At 43.5% G+C, this 21,819-nt stretch overlaps 3 protein-coding genes across 3 annotated transcripts in view; 1 reads left to right on the top strand and 2 right to left on the bottom strand.

Annotated features, from left to right (window-relative positions):
- The first annotated feature begins 4,590 nt into the window (after window positions 1-4,590).
- LOC119298803 (histone H2B.1-like) lies at window positions 4,591-5,416 on the top strand. The gene has a single exon (XM_037576102.1). It carries the CDS (start codon window positions 4,640-4,642, stop codon window positions 5,111-5,113), a length of 474 nt encoding a protein of 157 aa, XP_037431999.1. The 5' UTR covers window positions 4,591-4,639; the 3' UTR covers window positions 5,114-5,416.
- A 2,156-nt stretch (window positions 5,417-7,572) lies between these two features.
- LOC119296818 lies at window positions 7,573-8,959 on the bottom strand. Its single transcript, XM_037574876.1, has 4 exons — window positions 8,783-8,959; window positions 8,589-8,691; window positions 8,161-8,368; window positions 7,573-7,968 (listed from the first exon to the last, which is right to left on the bottom strand). The coding sequence occupies exons 1-4, from the start codon at window positions 8,885-8,887 to the stop codon at window positions 7,911-7,913; spliced, it is 474 nt and encodes a 157-aa protein (XP_037430773.1). The 5' UTR covers window positions 8,888-8,959; the 3' UTR covers window positions 7,573-7,910.
- A 9,946-nt stretch (window positions 8,960-18,905) lies between these two features.
- Window positions 18,906-21,819, bottom strand: part of LOC119298801 (enolase-like) — a 4,589-nt gene continuing 1,675 nt past the window's right edge. The window contains exons 4-17 of the mRNA XM_037576100.1: window positions 21,584-21,631; window positions 21,415-21,501; window positions 21,240-21,320; window positions 21,049-21,150; window positions 20,885-20,965; window positions 20,729-20,803; window positions 20,536-20,598; window positions 20,365-20,445; window positions 20,089-20,283; window positions 19,956-20,006; window positions 19,761-19,849; window positions 19,618-19,669; window positions 19,463-19,519; window positions 18,906-19,235 (exon numbers count right to left, since the gene is read on the bottom strand). Of these exons, the coding sequence (XP_037431997.1) occupies window positions 19,155-19,235; window positions 19,463-19,519; window positions 19,618-19,669; window positions 19,761-19,849; window positions 19,956-20,006; window positions 20,089-20,283; window positions 20,365-20,445; window positions 20,536-20,598; window positions 20,729-20,803; window positions 20,885-20,965; window positions 21,049-21,150; window positions 21,240-21,320; window positions 21,415-21,501; window positions 21,584-21,631 (1,143 nt within the window). The 3' untranslated portion in view covers window positions 18,906-19,154. The remainder of the gene's footprint in view (window positions 19,236-19,462; window positions 19,520-19,617; window positions 19,670-19,760; window positions 19,850-19,955; window positions 20,007-20,088; window positions 20,284-20,364; window positions 20,446-20,535; window positions 20,599-20,728; window positions 20,804-20,884; window positions 20,966-21,048; window positions 21,151-21,239; window positions 21,321-21,414; window positions 21,502-21,583; window positions 21,632-21,819) is intronic.

Raw genomic sequence — 21,819 nt, 5'->3', positions numbered from 1 at the left:
TCTGGCTATTTACAATCTATATCCCAGTACTAACATATACCTTTTCATGATATTCTAATATGTTGTCACTTATCTGGCATCCTGATCTGACACTTCATATTGCATTCTAATGGACTTGAAAGATGATATATCTTTTTCGGTAAAGGGTGGATTTTATTGACTCAAAATGAAGAATCAAGAAGATATAAACACAATGAGCACACACTCGGCCTCTGCATAGTTAGGATGCACACAACCAACCCCCAACGCGCACACACACAAACACGCTGGCAAATAGCAAAGTTATATGAGACCAAAGCTATGCCTAGACGAGGAAAAGAAAAAACCCTGAAGCTATCAAATCGGTGATCGACAAACTATAACTATGGCCATATCCGCATGAATCATCTCATGACATCACAAGGATAACAAGGTTCTTCAACAGCAACGCCTTCAGCAAGGGAGCGGCGCTCAAATGCCGCCGTCACCAGATCCAACCATCAATGTCAGATTCAAGGTTTTCACCCTGAAGAACCGGTTTGAGCATATCCGAGCAATTCCTTCAACAAGGCAATGATGCGGAAACATCGCCATTGCCAGTTATGACCAACTTGGGTCAAACGTAGGTTTTCACCCCGGAGCTCATCGAAGTTAACCATGTGTTGTCACCACCACTTTTCCGCGAACCCAGCAGCTACATGCATAGGCTAGAAAATCGACCGCTGTTGCTGCACAACCGTACCTTGTGCATCAAGCCTTCGTCTGTAGATTGTATTGCACTCTCGAAGACAACCACCGGATCTGAAGAAGGGAACCATCACAGAGATTTTTCAATGGCCACCGTAATTCGTAGCCGGTCACCACCACAGTTCGGTGTGTTCACTGTTGCCGCCGCAGTCGCCAGACAAGGAGAAGCCGGATCCAGGAAATCAAACCTTTCACGGTCGTACCGATCCTGCTCCATAGTTGCGCGCGCCTATTCAGACGGTCGTCGTGGTTGCCGCTGCGCCATGGCTCCCGCCAAGCAACCATCAGCCCATCCACACACGCCGTGAGGTGGCTTGGTGGCCTGGCGGTCCACCCATGGTGGATCAGGGATGGAAGCAGTGGAACAGCCGGCAGATAAACGGATGCAGCACATCTGATGCGTCCTTCAGTCCTTGTGCGTGGGGAGCAGTTGGATCTTGGAACAACGCATCCTCTAGAGCACGCCCAGGGACATGTACATGACGCCAACCACCAGGATCTGCAGATTCAGGTTGAGGCACAGCGCATCAACCCGCCGCCATTCGAAATCCGGCGGCCGTCGCCCAGCCGCCCGCCGTGACGCCTTAAACCACCACACGCATCAAGCCACCAGAACAAAAGGCCCCGCCGCCGCCACCACCGCACAGGCTTCGCCCGGCCATGGCCTCCGGCGGCGAGGTTATATCTACTCAAGGATTAAATCTACTACTGTACAATTGCTCATTTCCATGCTTCTTCTGGGGGGCTCATTTATGTAGTTTGGTGTCTGTTGGATTAGGAAGAGTTCCGTTAATTTTTTCAAGATGTAGTTTGCAGAAAATTATGCAAAGAAAGGCAATGTTCGGCTTAAAGAAATATTTACACCTCGAACTTATTTCTGGTTTGAGTTAAACATCATTTTGAAGTTCAACTATGATGCGCCTGATCTTGAACCAAGCACTAGAAAATGTTACCAGCAGAAGTTCAAGGATAGATACCGAGTATCTTGCTTTACTGAGTCAGGTGGGATTTCTCTTTAATTATTCAAGATCAATGCTTCCATGATCTCTGACCAAGTGATTCTGGAAAATCTAAATACAACAATTAGTGTCAGCAAAACTAGGGCCATTAGATATCTCAGTGCTATATAAGAATTAATATTTTAAATCCGCGCCTGCTACTTCAACAAAACATATATGAGATTCCCTCAAAAAAATACATATATGAGATATCTATTATGTTTATTGCGTTTGTCATTTACCATTGTTCTCCTTTAGAAACTTGCAATCATTTAAATTTATCGAAATATGTATATGGCAACCGTGTGGCAGATTACGAAACTGCCACACGCATCCGCTCGTGCCTTCCTAATTTTAATTGTCAATTATGGCTCCACGCGCCTTTCCGATTTTAGGAAAAAATAATGCTTGTACTAGGATTTAATCTCTGGTCTGCAAGTAATCAACAAAGGAAACTAACCACCTCACCTATGACACTCATTGTTGAACAAGTTAAGGGAAATACTATTTTTGACATGTTTTTGCCTTTAATATGTTAGCACCGAAAAACTTTTTGTTTCAAGCATCATGGTAATTTTGATCATTGGGAATAAATTTTTTGAACCCGCCCCCCGGTAATTTCTGTAAATAGCACGATAACATTCACGCCATAGACCTGATAATTTAGATACAAACATCATGGTAACTTTAACCATTAGAAAGACAAATGTGAAAAGATACCCGATAATTTATGTGTAAAGAGATGGTAATATACGCAGCGCACATCTGATAACTGAGGTAGAAACACCATGATAACTTTGACCGTAGGGTATTTTTTTAAAGATACTCCGGTATCTTCTGTGTAAATAGCACGGTAGTATACCTCCCTCCTCTGGCATTTTTATGTGTAAATAGCATGAAAACATATGCACTGCGATAACTAAACACCATGATAAATTTTTGACCTGTGAGGGGAATTTGTTGCTGAAACATACTCCTCATAAATTTTGTGTAAATAGCATGATATTTTAAGCACTACGGGCCTGATAAGTTACCTAGAATCACCATGATAACTTTTTGTCCCAGAAAAAAGTTGTTCAAAACATCCCCAATATTTTTTGTGTAAATAACATGATAATATAAGCATCGCATAACCGATAACTTGCAATATAAACATGACGGTAACTTTTTTACCAAAGGAAAAAAAGTTGTTAAAAACATACACTCGCCTCGCGCGTGAGCCTCTTGGATGAACGCAACACATGGCGTGCCACGAGGAAGTCACATAATGTTTAGTCTCATGAGGGGCACACATGCTATAGGCGTGATAAGTTACGCAAAAACATCGTGATAATTTTTGACCTATGGAAAAAGCTACCGAAACACACACAGTTTTTAGGTGCAAGTACCATGATAATATATGAACTGTAGACCCGGTAACTCATGTACAATCCCCCATGGTAACTTTGACCGGGGGAGGTTAATGTACATATACCCTGCTAACTTATGTGTAAGTACCGCGGTATTTTACACATCGAAGACCTTATAACTTATGTACAAAATACAGTGGTAACTTTGAAGGGGTATAGTTGTTGAAGCATAGTACCTGGTATGTTCTATGTAAATAGCACGGTAAGTTATGCAACACAGGCCTGATAACTTGCATACAAATACCATGGTAACTTTGTCCTGAGGAGAAATCATGTGGTAGACGTGAAGAAGTGACAGTTTTCTCGGGGATGGCTGCCCATGATGCGCGGGAGAAGCAGGTTTCTCGGGTGAACCTGCGGGGTCGTTTAGGAGGAGACGAGGTCAAAGGACAAGGGATCGTGTGGTACTTTAAAATGAAAGAAATAGAGATGTGGCAGTTTTGCTTATATGGCACACGTGTGCCAAATATCACAGTCCCAAATTTGTACAACATGCATCTCTGATTGAGCAATTTCATCAAGATGTCAACTTCTGTTTTGTCATAGTCAAACCTTCAATTTGCCCTCGGCAAGCACGTTCACTCAACATCTTCTATTTTCTGTTCAAGCACGACCCATATTTGTCTTAGGTTAACTTGATCTCGGAATCGATAAATAAAGTCATAAACCAATGTCTTCTCTTTAGCCTCCATCATCTAGAGGCCTACAAATATACTGTCTTGTCTCCAATGTACACATATGTTTGCTGGCTGACGATTCCATAGTAATTATATCGGGGTGTTGGCCATTGTTATCTCTTATGACTAATCACAGTCTTAAAAATGCCACGGGGTAAGCTACTTAATCACAAATTACTTTGGAACATTTTTTATTGTGTCATTTCCATAATATCTTCTGGCGGTACGCTTGGACGTCATGAAAAGTATGATCTGTTTAATATTACCACCGTTCGGAAAATAAGTGACATGGTTTTAGTTCTAGTTACTTACCGAATGGAGGGAGTATCACTTATAGCTTTATTTATACGTGTAACCATCTGGACATGTGCTTTTGTAGAAAAGCCCAAAAGACATAATTTGCTTGGTATGATTGTAAGTTAGTAATTTGTCAAAACATTTCACTCGGGGCATGTGAAATCCTTCACTCACACAGCCAGCACATGTTTGAATTTCCTTTTGCCAGTATTGCTACATTGTCATTTGACTCATTTGGTGCATTTCCATCCGCTTTTACTTAGTTGTCATTCTACTAAAACATCAAACTATTATTACTACTGGATATTTATTTACGCTGCATAGATTTATTTACCAAGTTTACTTCAACTTTATGTGCTAAACATCGCTGTGTCAACATTTTTTTGATTAAATAAAGCATACTGTTCGTAAAGAAAAAACTTTGGAGAAAAGCACGATCCGCCCCGCAGAGATCACGACCGTCCATCCAAACAGCATAAACCAACCAGCAGCAGCACCGGCGGCTTCCCCTCTCCCCGCTCCAGACGCAGCGATGGCCCCCAAGGCGGCGGAGAAGAAGCCGGCGGCGAAGAAGCCCGCGGAGGAGGAGGCGACGACGGAGAAGGCCGAGAAGGCGCCGGCCGGGAAGAAGCCCAAGGCCGAGAAGCGGCTGCCGGCGGCGGGCAAGGGCAAGGCCTCCGGCAAGGAGGGCGGCGGCGACAAGAAGTCCAGGAAGAAGGGCAAGAAGAGCGTGGAGACGTACAAGATCTACATCTTCAAGGTGCTGAAGCAGGTGCACCCCGACATCGGCATCTCCTCAAAGGCCATGTCCATCATGAACTCCTTCATCAACGACATCTTCGAGAAGCTCGCCGGCGAGGCCGCCAAGCTCGCCCGCTACAACAAGAAGCCCACCATCACGTCACGGGAGATCCAGACCTCCGTCCGCCTCGTTCTCCCCGGCGAGCTCGCCAAGCACGCCGTCTCCGAGGGCACCAAGGCCGTCACCAAGTTCACCTCCTCTTAGATTGTACATCTAGTAGCGACTGTAGATGGTTCTGTTTACTTGGTGCTTGTCGACTCTGGCTATCTGGAAGTATAAGCGGTATTACTGCTGGCTAGATGGGAATTGCAGAATGATTGCCAAAGCTCTGTTGGTTCTTTGGTTGTAACAGCCGAATTTGTGCTTCTTTTCTTTTGGTAAACTGACGTATCAAAAGTAGTGATCCATTTCAGCTGTGAATGTGATACTGATCTCTGCCATGCGATTGTGCTTTCGTAGCAATGTAAGTTTCCAGAATCCACTTGATTCTGGTGCAATGTTGTCCAATCGCCTGGGCTTATTTCCTGCTGTGATTATTTATTGTCAATAAGAGCAACCCCAATGGTTTGCTTGCCATGTCTGGTTCTTGTTTTGGTAGTACTCCCTCCGTCCGAAAATACTTGTCATCAAAATGGATAAAAAAAGGATGTACTTGACATCAAAATGGACAAAAAAGGATATATATAGAACTAAAACACATCTAGATACATCCCCTTTTATTCATTTTGATGACAAGTATTTCCGAACAGAGGGAGTAGTTTCCTTTGCTTATGAAGCAGTATCAGTCAAATTGGTCAGCCTGAAGCAGCTTGGCGTTGTACATGATTGTGTTACTGTGAAAATGCCAAGTGTGAGAAAATTAGACTAGCTGTCTGTTTCTTGCCGGAAGGTGTTCCTTAAACAAGATGATGTGCTAGAGGCATGCTTCTGTATTGCCTTGCTATAAACAAGATGGTGTTTATTGTATCGTCTTTGATGCACATTTGGTTTATACATGGAAGCTATGGTCTTCTGACCTGCTGGTGTCATGTACACATAGAAGGTGAACCATCTTCACTTAAATCCAAGGGCTGATAACTTTTGTGAGTTGTCACGGTGGTATTATGTAAAATGGTTGGGTTTGTGATAGCTGTGCTTGAATCTGCGCGCATCGTGCACTGTAGTTGCATGGAAACAACAATTGTAATAACACAGTGGTATTTTGGTCACCATTTATTATTATTATTATTATTATTATTATTATTATTATTATTGACTTAATATATTTTATCTTGGGTTTGGGTTGGTAGGTGGTGTGTCACAAGATGTGCAACGACATGGTGAGCTTGTTCTCATCCTGCTCTTCAGACACCGCAGCAATTCAGAGATTGTTGAACTTCATGACTAGCTGGTAAGCGCTTTCAAAATCCTATGATAGGTTGCATCCTGCAGGCTGCAAACAACAACTTGGATCTGTGTTGATTATCTGTCCATCTGTCGTTTTTGTCCTCTCGATAGTTCCTGAGTCGATCAAATTGTATGTATAGAAGGGCAAACTGATCAAGACCTGTGATTCGTTGGTCATCTCTAAAATTTTAGGAGAGATGGTATGTGCTATTATAAAACATCAAGAAATGCAAATTAAATGTGAGATGTCCTATTGGTAACACCAGTTTGTTAACACCTTGTCATCATTATCCAATGGTCACATGATCACTGGTGAGTCTCTAGATCATTACTTAACAGAAGTATTCAGATAGCTACTTATAAGATATAATATAGTCATGCAACTCAACTAAAATTGTAAGAATTAAAAAAGAATCAGCAAAAAGGTGAACTAGTTTTTCAGCATTCCAGAGCAGATGTAAGCATTGTTCAGAAGAGGTAACCATCTGCACAAGAATCTAGTTTAACATCAAATACTGATGAAAAGGAGTTCAACTAGTACATCTAGAAGAAAAACTGCATCACATACTAGGATCATAATACCTTGTAGACACATTCAGATTATGAATGTCTGACCATTGTCAACCAACCGGCACCTTAACACAGCCCGTAGAGCAGTCTAGGTGGAAGAACACACATGGCCTTTTCGTGCATAAGATCCCCACAAAAAAGAAAAGAAATCAAAGAAATTATCATCTTCAGCTGCTGCGACAGAAGATGCCAAAGGATCTTATCCTGGCAGTGAATAATTAATCAACATCAACACTCATATACATTGCAAATTATTCCAGTTAATTTGTTGCAGAATCCAAAAATTGATATTGGTGCATTGTAGAGATATTGGTGCATTGTAGAGACTAAAGATTCAGCTAACGCTAAACCAAATTGTCTACATTCCAGAGAGGCTGTGGCATTGCTCAGTAGAGGTAATCATTTGCCCAAAAAAAGCTGTAAGGTTTATTAGCAATGCTATTAGATGCTCAAAATATCATCATGTTGCTAGCAACTGAATTTGTGACATTAAATATTATTTGGCAAGAATAGGAGGTGGAATCATATTCTTAGTTGTGCTATGATCGAACTAACTGGTGCCCAGGCAACAAAACAAATTAGAATCCAGCAGCTAATCCACCCTAGTTGTGAGTAATTCGTTAATCGAAAGCAGTTTCCTGGAGGGGAGTGTCTCATGCTCCCAGCAATCTACAGCTGCTAGAAAAGAAATCATGGCACAGTTAAGAGAGTCCTGAAACGAAGATGTGTTAGACTAGGCCTGGTTGCCACAGCTGTTAACATTGGCACAGCATCAAAGTGACAGCAGGCATGATCATCAGTTCACGACATGTAGGGCGAGCTACGAGCTCCCAGGAATAAGTCGCAAAGATTTACATGGACATCCTTTCTCGCTTGGTTGCATTCCCAAAACAAGTTTTAAGTTCAGATCAAGAAAAGCAAACTTTACACCACTAACAGCAGCAGCAGCAGCAGCAGCTTCAGTGTTGTCACTCAATGACATCCCTGGGCGGTGTTTGCACTAGATCACTATCAGTTGGAAGATTGTCGCAATCTGCTCTCGATGTTATCGCCTCTCACTCAGTTTTCTTTTCTTCTTGCTTTGCACGGTCTCTCCATGGCGCCTGCATCATACACAAACACACCATAACTGCATAGCGACAGAACCTCAAGAAAAGCAGTAAGGTTTCGGAAAAAAAAATATACAGCAAGTTTCAGCATAGGATGGAACTTTGTGGTGCAAAGTAACTATCGGCATGAGCTGATTTAGACTACACTGCATCAGCCAAACTGACGAAATACTCAGAAGGACTCACCCATCCCGCCTCTGCTTTTGTTTTCTCTTGACGCTATTCGGCTCTGGCTCATCTTTGCCGCGCCGCCTGAACACCTCAGAATCACTACTACTACCGCCGCCGGCATCCGCGACACAGCCCCTCGACAGCGCGAGTCTATCAAGAACGGATGCGTCGGCCGAGGTTTCTTCTAACCGTGCTTTGAACAAATCTTCCAGCAAAACAACACCTGGAAAAGCACAAGCATATAGCATGTTGGTCAGCAAAGAGATTGCTGCAGTTATGCCACATGTGAATGTGATGGAAGGCGCCGATCAAAATTCAAAAGGCCAGTATTCAAATTTGTCCCTTGGTCGCTCGAATTTGTCCAGAGTATTCGAGGATAACAGCAGGAACAGATGAGCGTTGCTATATATGATGGGTGTCTGGGAAAGTGGTTCAGGTAGTACCGAGGGCACGCAGCGTGCGCAGATCGAACCCGTCGGCGAGGTGGGGGCGGCCGGCCGTCACCGCCCGCTTCACGGCCAGCATCTTCAGGCTGATGAGGAGATCCTGCACAACACCGCCGTGGCACCATTAACACCTGTCGTCAGGAAGAGAAGCTATAGGAGAGAGAATAAGAAGAGGAGCGGGCGTCACCGACGAGCTCTGGCTCGGAGAGGGCCGCGAGAAACCGCGACTCCTCGGTGTTGGCGCTGCTCTCCGCAGCCTCCGGGGGTGGGGTTTCGCCGGCGGCGGGGGGCGCCATGAGGGAGTTGGGAGAAGAAGACGGGGCCTTTATTTTTATTTATTTATTTTCTTTTTTGGGGGGATTATTATCTTTTGCTTTATTTGGGTGGGGGTGGGGGTGGGATACAATTCGGGCAGAGATAAAGAAAGAGAAAACCTGCTAAACTATGTGCGGCAGCCCAACCCAGAAGAATGGTCGTTTCTGCTGCCGGTGAGGTTGATGAAGGGTGGCGGCAGCCCAATCCAGAAGAATGGTCGTTTCTGCTGCCGGTGAGGTTGATGAAGGGTGGCGGCAGCCCAACCCAGAAGAATGGTCGTTTCTGCTGCCGGTGAGGTTGATGAAGGGTGGCGGCAGCCCAACCCAGAAGAATGGTCGTTTCTGCTGCCGGTGAGGTTGATGAAGGGTGGCGGCAGCCCAACCCAGAAGAATGGTCGTTTCTGCTGCCGGTGAGGTTGATGAAGGGTGGCGGCAGCCCAACCCAGAAGAATGGTCGTTTCTGCTGCCGGTGAGGTTGATGAAGGGTGGCGGCAGCCCAACCCAGAAGAATGGTCGTTTCTGCTGCCGGTGAGGTTGATGAAGGGTGGCGGCAGCCCAACCCAGAAGAATGGTCGTTTCTGTAGGGTTTCGTAGTAATTTCAAAAAATTTCCTACGTACACACAGGATCATGTGATGCATAGCAACGAGAGGAGAGTGTTGTCTACGTACCCAACGCAGACCGACTGCGGAAGCGATGACACGACGTAGAGGAAGTAGTCGTACGTCTTCACGATCCAACCGATCAAGCACCGAAACTACGGCACCTCCGAGTTCGAGCACACGTTCAGCTCGATGACGATCCCCGGACTCCGATCCAGCAAAGTGTCGGGGAAGAGTTTCGTCAGCACGACGGCGTGGTGACGATCTTGATGAACTACAGCAGCAGGGCTTCGCCTAAACTCCGCTACAGTATTATCGAGGAATATGGTGGCAGGGGGCACCGCACACGGCTAAGGAATAGATCACGTGGATCAACTTGTGTCAACTTGTGTGTTTAGAGGTGCCCCTGCCTCCGTATATAAAGGAGGAGAGGAGGGGAGGCTGGCCGGCCAAGGGGGGGAGGCGCAGGAGAGTCCTACTCCCTCTGGGAGTAGGATTCCCCCTCCAATCCCAGTCCAACTAGGATTCCTCGGAGGGGAAAAGAGGAGGAGGGGGGCGGCCACCTCTCCTAGTCCTAATAGGACTAGGGGAAGGGGGGGCGCGCAGCCCATCTAGGGCAGCTCCTTCTCTTTTCCACTAAGGCCCACTATGGCCCAAATAGCTCCCGGGGGGTTCCGGTAACCCTCCCGGTATTCCGGTAAAATCCCGATTTCACCCGGAACACTTCCGATATCCAAATATAGGCTTCCAATATATCAATCTTTACGTCTCGACCATTTCGAGACTCCTCGTCATGTCCGTGATCACATCCGGGACTCCGAACAACCTTCGGTACATCAAAATGTATAAACTCATAATTAACTGTCATCGTAACCTTAAGCGTGCGGACCCTACGGGTTCGAGAACAATGTAGACATGATCGAGACACGTCTCTGGTCAATAACCAATAGCGGGACCTGGATGCCCATATTGGCTCCTACATATTCTACGAAGATCTTTATCGGTCAGACCGCATAACAGCATACGTTGTTCCCTTTGTCATCGGTATGTTACTTGCCCGAGATTCGATCGTCGGTATCCAATACCTAGTTCAATCTCGTTACCGGCAAGTCTCTTTAATCGTTCCGTAATACATCATCTCACAACTAACATATTAGTTGTAATGCTTGCAAGGCTTATGTGATGTGTATTACCGAGAGGGCCCAGAGATACCTCTCCGACAATCGGAGTGACAAATCCTAATCTCGAAATACGCCAACCCAACATCGACCATTGGAGACACCTGTAGTACTCCTTTATAGTCACCCATTTACGTTGTGACGTTTGGTAGTACCCAAAGTGTTCCTCCGGTAAACGGGAGTTGCATAATCTCATAGTCATAGGAACATGTATAAGTCATGAAGAAAGCAATAGCAACATACTAAACGATCAGGTGCTAAGCTAATGGAATGGGTCATGTCAATCAGATCATTCAACTAATGATGTGACCTCGTTACTCAAATAACAACTCATTGTTCATGGTCAGGAAACATAACCATCTTTGATTAACGAGCTAGTCAAGTAGAGGCATACTAGTGACACTTTGTTTGTCTATGTATTCACACATGTATTATGTTTCCGGTTCATACAATTCTAGCATGAATAATAAACATTTATCATGAAATAAGGAAATAAATAATAACTTTATTATTGCCTCTAGGGCATATTTCCTTCAGTCTCCCACTTGCACTAGAGTCAATAATCTAGTTCACATCGTCATGTGATTTAACACTAATATTCATATCTGTATATGATTAACACCCATAGTTCACATCATCATGTGACCAACACCCAAAGGGTTTACTAGAGTAAATAATCTAGTTCACATCGCTATGTGATTAACACCCAAAGAGTACTAAGGTGTGATCATGTTTTGCTCCTGAAAGAAGATTAGTCAACGGGTCTGTCACATTCAGAGCCGTATGCATTTTGCAAATATTCTATGTCTACAATGCTCTGCACGGTGCTACTCTAGCTAATTGCTCCCACTTTCAATATGTATCCAGATTGAGATTTAGAGTCATCTAGATCGGTGTGAAAACTTGCACCGAGGTAACTTTTACGACGGGCTCTTTTATCACCTCCATAATCGAGAAATATTTCCTTAGTCCTCACTAAGGATATTCTTGACCAATGTCCAGTGATCTACTCCTAGATCACTATTGTACTCCCTTGTCAAATACTGAGCAAGGTATACAATAGCATAGCATACTTTATAGAACCTATGACTGAGGCATAGGGAATGACTTTTCATTTTTTCTATTTTCTGCTGTGGTCGGGATTTGAGTCTTACTCAATTTCATACCTTTGCAACACAGGCAAGAACTCTTTCTTTGACTGTTCCATTTTGAACTATTTCAAAATCTTGCCAAGGTATGTACTCATTGAAAATCTTATCAAGCGTCTTGATCTATCTCAATAGATCTTGATGCTTAATATGTAAGTAACTTTTACTGAGGTCTTTTCCTTTTAAAGAACTCCTTTAAAACACTCCTTTATGCTTTGCAGAAAAATTCTACATCATTTCTGATCAACAATATGTCACTCACATATACTAATCAGAAAGGCTGTAGTGCTCCCACTCACTTTATTGTAAATACAGGCTTCTCAAAAAGTCTGTATAAAACCATATGCTTTGATCAACTCATCAAAGCGTATATTCCAACTCCGAGAGGCTTGCACCAGTCCATAGATGGATCGCTGGAGCTTGCACATTTTGTTAGCACCTTTAGGATTGACAAAACCTTCTGGTTGCATTATATACAACTCTTCTTTAATAAATCCATTAAGGAATGCAGTTTTGTTTATCCATTTGCCAGATTTCATAAAATGCGGCAATTGCTAACATGATTCGGACAGACTTAAGCATAGATACGAGTGAGAAAATCTCATCGTAGTCAACACCTTGAACTTGTCGAAAACCTTTTGCGACAATTCTAGCTTTGTGGATAGTAACACTACTATCAGCGTCCGTCTTCCTCTTGAAGATCCATTTATTCTCAATTGCTTGCTGATCATCGGGCAAGTCAACCAAAGTCCAAACTTTGTTCTCATACATGGATCATATCTCAGATTTCATGGCCTCAAACCATTTCGCGGAATCTGGGCTCATCATCGCTTCTTCATAGTTCGTAGGTTCATCATGATCTAGTAGCATGACTTCCAGAACAGGATTACCGTACCACTCTGGCGCGGATCTTACTCTGGTTGATCTACGAGGTTCAGTAGTATCTTGTTCTGAAGTTTCATGATCATCATCATTAGCTTCCTCACTAACTGGTGTAGGTGTCACAGAAACAGTTTTCTATGATGTACTACTTTCCAATAAGGGAGCAGGTACAGTTACCTCGTCAAGTTCTACTTTCCTCCCACTCACTTCTTTCAAGAGAAACCCCTTCTCCAGAAAGTTTCCGAATTTAGCAACAAAAGTCTTGCCTTCGGATCTGTGATAGAAGGTGTATCCAATAGTTTCCTTTGGATATCCTATGAAGACGCACTTCTCCGATTTGAGTTTGAGCTTATCAGGATGAAACTTTTTCATATAAGCATCGCAACCCCAAACTTTAAGAAACGACAGCTTAGGTTTCTTGCCAAACCATAGTTCACATGGTGTCGCCTCAACGGATTTAGATGGTGCCCTATTTAACGTGAATGTAGCTGTCTTTAATGCATAACCCCAAAACGATAGTGGTAGATCGGTAAGAGACATCATAGATTGCACTATATCCAATAAAGTACGGTTATGACGTTTGGACACACCATTATGCTGTGGTGTTCCATGTGGCATGAGTTTGTGAAACTATTCCACATTGTTTTAATTGAAGACCAAACTCGTAACTCAAATATTTGTCTCCGCGATCAGATCGTAGAAACTTTATTTTCTTGTCACGATGTTTTTCCACTTCACTCTGAAATTCTTGAACTGTTCAAATGTTTTAAACTTATGTTTCATCAAGTAGATATCCCCATATCTGCTCAAATCATCTGTGAAGGTCAGAAAATAATGATACCTGCTGCAAGCCTTAATATTCACCGGACCACATACATCAGTATGTATGATCTCCAACAAATCTGTTGCTTGCTTCATTGTTCCGGAGAACGGCGTTTTAGTCATCTTGCCCAAAAGGCATGGTTCGCAAGCATCAAGTGATTCATAATCAAGTGATTCCAAAATCCCATCAGCATGGAGTTTCTTCATGCGCTTTACACCAATATGACCTAAACGGTAGTGCTACAAATAAGTTGCACTATCATTATTAACTTTGCATCTTTTGGTTTCAATATTATGATTATGTGTATCACTACGATCGAGATCCAACGAACTATTTTCATTGGGTGTGTAACCATATAAGGTTTTTTTTTCATGTAAACAGAACAACAATTTATTCTCTTACTTAAATGAATAACCGTATTACAATAAACATGATCAAATCATATTCATGCTCAACGCAAACACCAAATAACACTTATTCAGGTTCAACACTAATCCCGAAAGTATAGGGAGTGTGCGATGATGATCATATCAATCTTGGAACCACTTCCAACACACATCGTCACTTCACCCTTAACTTAGTCTCTGTTTATTCTGCAACTCCCGTTTTGAGTTACTAATCTTAGCAACTGAACTAGTATCAAATACTGAGGGGTTGCTATAAACACTAGTAAAGTACACATCAATAACATGTATATAAAATATACTTATGTTCACTTTGCCATCCTTCTTATCTGCCAATCACTTGGGGTAGCTCAGCTTCCAGTGACCAGTCCCTTTGTAGTAGAAACACTTAGTCTCAGGCTTAGGACCAGACTTGGGCTTCTTCATCTTGAGCAGCAACTTGCTTGCCGTTCTACTTGAAGTTCCCTTCTTCCCTCTGCCCTTTTCTTGAAACTAGTGGTCTTGTCTACCATCAACACTTGATGTTTTTCTCGATTTCTACCTTCGTCAATTTCCGCATTATGAAGAGCTTGGGAATCGTTTCCGTTATCCCTTGCATATCATAGTTCATCACGAAGTTCTACTAACTTGGTGATGGTGACTAGAGAATTCTGTCAATCACTATCTTATCTGGAAGATTAACTCCCACTTGATTCAAGCGATTGTTGTACTCAGACAATCTGGGCACATGCTCACTAGTTGAGCGATTCTCCTCCATCTTTTAGCTATAGAACTTGTTGGAGACTACATATCTCTCAACTCGGGTATTTTCTTGAAATATTAACTTCAACTCCTGGAACATCTCATATGCTCCATGACGTTCAAAACGTCTTTGAAGTCCCGATTCTAAGCCATTAAGCATGGTGCACTAAACTATCAAGTAGTCATCATATTGAGCTAGCCAAACGTTCATAACATCTGCATCTGCTCCTGCAATAGGTCCGTCACCTAGCGGTGCATCAAGGACATAACTCTTCTGTGCAGCAATGAGGATAAACCTCAGATCACGGATCCAATCCGCATCATTGCTACTAACATCTTTTAACATGATTTTCTCTAGGAACATATCAAAATAAACACAGGGAAGCAACAACGCGAGCTATTGATCTACAACATAATTTGCAAAATACTACCAGGACTAAGTTCATGATAAATTTAAGTTCAATTAATCATATTACTTAAGAACTCCCACTTAGATAGACATCCCTCTAATCCTCTAAGTGATTACGTGATCCAAATCAACTAAACCATGACCGATCATCACGTGAGATGGAGTAGTTTTCAATGGTGAACATCGTTTTGTTGATCATATCTACTATATGATTCACGCTCGACCTTTCGGTCTCCGTGTTCCGAGGCCATATCTGCATATGCTAGGCTCGTCAAGTTTAACCTGAGTATTCTGCGTGTGCAAAACTGGCTTGCACCCGTTGTAGATGGACGTAGAGCTTATCACACCCGATCATCACGTGGTGTCTGGGCACGACGAACTTTGGCAACGGTGCATACTCAGGGAGAACACTTCTTGATAATTTAGTGAGAGATCATCTTATAATGCTACCGTCAATCAAAGCAAGATAAGATGCATAAAAAGATAAACATCACATGCAATCAATATAAGTGATATGATATGGTCATCATCATCTTTTGCTTGTGATCTCCATCTCCGAAGCACCGTCATGATCACCATTGTCACCGGCGCGACACCTTGATCTCCATCGTAGCATCGTTGTCGTCTCGCCAATCTTATGCTTCCACGACTATCACTACCGTTTAGTAATAAAGTAAAGCATTACATCGCGATTGCATTGCATACAATAAAGCGACAACCATATGGCTCCTGCCAGTTGCCGATAACTTGGTTACAAAACATGATCATCTCATACAATAAAATTCAGCATCATGCTTTGACCATATCACATCACAACATGCCCTGCAAAAACAAGTTAGACGTCCTCTACTTTGTTGTTGCATGTTTTACGTGGCTGCTACGGGCTTAAGTAAGAACCAATCTCACCTACGCATCAAAACCACAACGATAGTTTGTCAAATAGACTCCCTTTTAACCTTCGCAAGGACCGGGCGTAGCCATACTTGGTTCAACTAAAGTTGGAGAGACAGTCGCCCGCAAGCCATCTCTGTGCAAAGCACGTCGAGGGAACCGGTCTCGCGTAAGCGTACGCGTAAGGTTGGTCCGGGTCGTCTCGTCCAATAATACCGCCGAACCAAAGTATGATATGCTGGTAGGCAGTATGACTTGTATCGTCCACAACTCACTTGTGTTCTACTCGTGCATATAACATCAACATAAATAACCTAGGCTCGGATGCCACTGTAGGGTTTTGTAGTAATTTCAAAAAAATTCCTACGTACACACAGGATCATGTGATGCATAGCAACGAGAGGAGAGTGTTGTCTACGTACCCAACGCAGACCGACTGCGGAAGCGATGACACGACGTAGAGGAAGTAGTCGTACGTCTTCACGTTCCAACCGATCAAGCACCGAAACTACGACACCTCCGAGTTCGAGCACACGTTCAGCTCGATGACGATCCCCGGACTCCGATCCAGCAAAGTGTCGGGGAAGAGTTTCGTCAGCACGATGGCGTGGTGACGATCTTGATGAACTACAGCAGCAGGGCTTCGCCTAAACTCCGCTACAGTATTATCGAGGAATATGGTGGCAGGGGGCACCGCACACGGCTAAGGAATAGATCACGTGGATCAACTTGTGTCAACTTGTGTGTTTAGAGGTGCCCCTGCCTCCGTATATAAAGGAGGAGAGGAGGGGAGGCTGGCCGGCCAAGGGGGGGAGGCGTAGGAGAGTCCTACTCCCTCTGGGAGTAGGATTCCCCCTCCAATCCTAGTCCAACTAGGATTCCTCGGAGGGGAAAAGAGGAGGAGGGGGCCGGCCACCTCTCCTAGTCCTAATAGGACTAGGGGAAGGGGGGGCGCAGCCCATCTAGGGCAGCCCCTTCTCTTTTCCACTAAGGCCCACTATGGCCCAAATAGCTCCCGGGGGGTTCCGGTAACCCTCCCGGTATTCCGGTAAAATCCCGATTTCACCCGGAACACTTCCGATATCCAAATATAGGCTTCCAATATATCAATCTTTACGTCTCGACCATTTCGAGACTCCTCGTCATGTCCGTGATCACATCCGGGACTCCGAACAACCTTCGGTACATCAAAATGTATAAACTCATAATTAACTGTCATCGTAACCTTAAGCGTGCGGACCCTACGGGTTCGAGAACAATGTAGACATGACCGAGACACGTCTCTGGTCAATAACCAATAGCGGGACCTGGATGCCCATATTGGCTCCTACATATTCTACGAAGATCTTTATCGGTCAGACCGCATAACAACATACGTTGTTCCCTTTGTCATCGGTATGTTACTTGCCCGAGATTCGATCGTCGGTATCCAATACCTAGTTCAATCTCGTTACAGGCAAGTCTCTTTACTCGTTCCGTAATACATCATCTCACAACTAACATATTAGTTGTAATGCTTGCAAGGCTTATGTGATGTGTATTACCGAGAGGGCCCAGAGATACCTCTCCGACAATCGGAGTGACAAATCCTAATCTCGAAATACGCCAACCCAACATCGACCATTGGAGACACCTGTAGTACTCCTTTATAGTCACCCATTTACGTTGTGACGTTTGGTAGTACCCAAAGTGTTCCTCCGGTAAACGGGAGTTGCATAATCTCATAGTCATAGGAACATGTATAAGTCATGAAGAAAGCAATAGCAACATACTAAACGATCAGGTGCTAAGCTAATGGAATGGGTCATGTCAATCAGATCATTCAACTAATGATGTGACCTCGTTACTCAAATAACAACTCATTGTTCATGGTCAGGAAACATAACCATCTTTGATTAACGAGCTAGTCAAGTAGAGGCATACTAGTGACACTTTGTTTGTCTATGTATTCACACATGTATTATGTTTCCGGTTAATACAATTCTAGCATGAATAATAAACATTTATCATGAAATAAGGAAATAAATAATAACTTTATTATTGCCTCTAGGGCATATTTCCTTCAATTTCTGCTGCCGGTGAGGTTGATAAAGGGTGGCGGCAGCCCAACCCAGAAGAATGGTCGTTTCTGCTGCCGGTGAGGTTGATGAAGGGTGGCGGCAGCCCAACCCAGAAGAATGGTCGTTTCTGCTGCCGGTGAGGTTGATGAAGGGTGGCGGCAGCCCAACCCAGAAGAATGGTCGTTTCTGCTGCCGGTGAGGTTGATGAAGGGTGGCGGCAGCCCAACCCAGAAGAATGGTCGTTTCTGCTGCCGGTGAGGTTGATGAAGGGTGGCGGCAGCCCAACCCAGAAGAATGGTCGTTTCTGCTGCCGGTGAGGTTGATGAAGGGTGGCGGCAGCCCAACCCAGAAGAATGCGCTCTTCCACGTTGACAATGCCGCCTCGTCTGACACTCGCCGTAGGGTATTACTTCCTCCATTCAAAAATATTTGTCGAAGAAATGAATATATTTGGAACACTTTGGTTTTAGATACACCCATTTTTTTTATTTCTCCAATAAGTATTTTCGGACCGATGAAGCACTCGATGGCAGTAGAGTTGCAACAGTACCATTTTGGGGCATTAAACCTATTGATCCATGTCAGCCATCATCGACCGCGGTCCGCGGTAGGCAGTTATATCCTACCACCATAAACCAAGGGCGGTAGGAAAAGGGTCGGATCATGAAAATTTTACAAAACATCATGCTTATCATGCTAAGTTTAGAAAAATGGTCAAAACAGTGGATTCAGCCCCCTAGGGACGCCCCATCAGTGACAACAGAAGCGGGTTTCTTTAAGAGTAAAAGAGATTTTGAGAATACCAAGCAAAGATGAAAACAGGTCAACACTTCTCAGAAGCATGCATTCTGAAACAAAGAGAGTAAACTAACGCAAGAAAGGCGAAGATGATGCGCCAAAAACTAGTATTACACTTCCAAAAGGTTCAGGCCGAATCAGGTACATATCCACAAGGACCAAAATTGGAGCAAGTTTGAGGGTACATATCCGTTCCGTTCACATAAAACATGCGCGGCATTCATTATTGCTCAATCCTAAGAGCTTCAACCAGAGTTCATTCCGGAGGTTAAAACACACCCATTTTCTTCACAAAAACTCATGCAGATCCCCGTTTAGTAGGGCTCCACCGGTGCGCGGAACTTGAGGCCGGCGTACACAGCGGCATCGCCCAGCTCCTCCTCGATCCTCAGAAGCTGTTCCATTTGGGGGAAAATAGCTCTTAGTTTGTTTTCGCAAAAAATAATGAATGCTTATCAAGATCAGACACAAATGAGACGCATCAAATGCAAAATGAACACAAGGCACTGAACAATAGAATAAAGCATGGGGGTCAAATAAATTTCTTTTGTTTGATTGTAAGGTCCTGTTGGCCAACATAATACCAGAAGATTGAACAAGAATAAACAGGAGAGCTACTTGCCTGGTTGTACTTGGCAAGACGCTCCGAGCGACAGGGAGCCCCGGTCTTAATCTGACCCTGTTGCACATTTAGAAACATTGGTCAGTCAGTCGGCCATCGATCCAAAGGAGAAGGTAGCGAGCGTTGCAAGTTCTATGCAGATTATAGAATAATACCGTGGACAAACCAACAGCCAAATCAGCAATGAATGTGTCCTCGGTCTCACCACTGCAGACAGTGGATGTAAAATAAGCATACAGATGGTAACAAGAGAAACAAAGGGATAACAGTCATGTAATAAGTATCTCCTATCAAGTACCTCCTGTGGCTGGTCATGACACCCCAGCCAGCGTGTTTTGACATCTTCACGGCCTCGATACTCTCAGTGACGGATCCAATTTGGTTAACCTATTACATGGAAAGAATGAACAATCAGAATGTGCAAGACATCACACCAGACTCATCACAGGAAAATAACGAGTAAGAACCAACTTCTGGTTGAAGAGAATAATACCTTCAGCAGAAGAGCATTGCATGACTTCTCCTGGATTGCCTTTGCAACTCTCTGCACAACAAAGTGATGTAAGCAATTGCAGTGGTGCAACAAAATGAAAGTGACCACCTACTCAACAGAGCAAATCACTCACAGTTGGGTTGGTGACTAGAAGGTCATCACCAACAATCTGAACTTCCACTCCACATTCCTCAGTCATCTTAGCATAGTGCACCCAGTCATCCTGGTCAAATGGGTCCTCAATCGACACAATGGGGTACTCGCTCACGAATGACTTGTATACGTTCTTCAGGCTATCTCCAGATATCTTCTGGGAACCATCGTTGTTCTACAGCAAGAGAAGGGAATGTTAAAAGATGCCCCTGCAAAGACAAGAAATTATTTGCAGAAATTAAACATTGGGGCTTACCTCTTCCTTGAAGTTGAGGTCATAGGTTTTGTCCTTGTCATTGTAGAACTCTGAAGCAGCAACATCCATTCCAATGACAACCTAGAATTTCCCAAACCAACAAATCTCCTTCAGTCACAAACTTAAAACTTCATTGAGAAGTGCACAACAGATTAATTCAAGAAGACAGACCTTGCCGGTGTATCCAGCCTTCTCAATTGCGGTCTTCAAGAGCTCAAGGCCCTCCTTGTTCTCCTATAATATCAAAAAAAAAGAAGTCAAATTACACACCAGATGCAATTTATAGTAACACAGTAGTTTTATAAATCAAAACATAACAGTCATCAGCTGCTGTCAAACTTCGTCTCCAAGAACAGGGAAATACCTGAATGTTAGGAGCAAAACCACCTTCATCTCCAACATTGGTGGCATCCTGGCCATACTTCTTCTTGATAACAGACTGTTACAGAAAATGGAAGTTTAGTTAATTTATTTTTTACAAAATAAAAAATAGATAGAAAGATAAAGATGAAAGAATTACCTTCAAGTTGTGGTACACCTCAACACCCATCTTCATTGCCTCCTTGAATGAGGCAGCTCCAGTAGGAAGGATCATGAACTCCTGCAAAGATGCAAGTATAGGCATAAGTAACATGTGTGCGAAAACATGACAAAAGATGCGGAAATCTTAGTTCAGAGCATTGCCTGCATGGCAAGCTTGTTTCCAGCATGGGATCCACCATTGATGACATTGAATGCAGGAACAGGCAAAACCAATTGCTTGTTGCCAGCAAGGTTGGCAATGTGCTGCAGAGAAGAATATTTCATGTTAGAAGACAGGATAGCTAAAAGCAAACACATGAAGAATGATCAGAGGAGATTAGTATGCTGCATACCTGGTACAGTGGAATCTTCTTGACGCTGGCTCCAGCTTTGCAAACAGCTAGTGACACAGCCAGGATTGCATTAGCACCAAGCTGAATTTACAAAAGAAATCAAGCTGTTAGAAGGGAATCTGCAAATGGAAAATAGTACCCCCTCTCTAAAGGTAATACTCATCATATGCTATACCTTTTGCTTGCACCAACCCCACTCATTCTTGGTTCCATCAAGCTGCTGAACCATAAAGTTGTCGAGCTCAGTTTGAGCGGTAGGGTCCTGTAGAAGGGAAAAGAGCAATGAATAAATTATCATTCTCAAATCTCATGAACAGAGAAAGGGGGGCAAAGACAAAACTAACCTTGCCGACCAAAGCAGGTGCAATAATGGAGTTCACATTGTTAACAGCCTGTGACAGAACAGCAAAAACATGTAAATATCACAAGAACCAAATTATGCATGCAAATGGTAATATAATGTCAACTGCAGTAGAAACCACCACTAGATGCAGTTATTCTAGTGAAACATCCGGCCATAAATGCAGTTAAGTTGGTCTATTATTAGTAAGGAAAAATATATAACATGAGACTTATAACC

The sequence above is a fragment of the Triticum dicoccoides genome, chromosome 5A (genome assembly GCF_002162155.2).
Source record: "Triticum dicoccoides isolate Atlit2015 ecotype Zavitan chromosome 5A, WEW_v2.0, whole genome shotgun sequence".
Classification (NCBI taxonomy): domain Eukaryota; kingdom Viridiplantae; phylum Streptophyta; class Magnoliopsida; order Poales; family Poaceae; genus Triticum; species Triticum dicoccoides.
Note: the sequence above shows the minus strand (reverse complement) of the source record. Positions and strands in the feature narration are given on the sequence as shown.

Bases quoted from the DNA above. Each gene is read 5' to 3' on its own strand.
- LOC119298803 (XM_037576102.1), top strand. From the start codon at position 4,640: ATGGCCCCCAAGGCGGCGGAGAAGAAGCCGGCGGCGAAGAAGCCCGCG.
- LOC119296818 (XM_037574876.1), bottom strand. From the start codon at position 8,887: ATGGCGCCCCCCGCCGCCGGCGAAACCCCACCCCCGGAGGCTGCGGAG. The intron at 8,692-8,782 runs GTCGGTGACGCC...GGTGTTGTGCAG, and splicing joins CCCTCTCCGAGCCAGAGCTC to GATCTCCTCATCAGCCTGAA. The intron at 7,969-8,160 runs GTGAGTCCTTCT...TGTATGATGCAG, and splicing joins CAAAAGCAGAGGCGGGATGG to GCGCCATGGAGAGACCGTGC.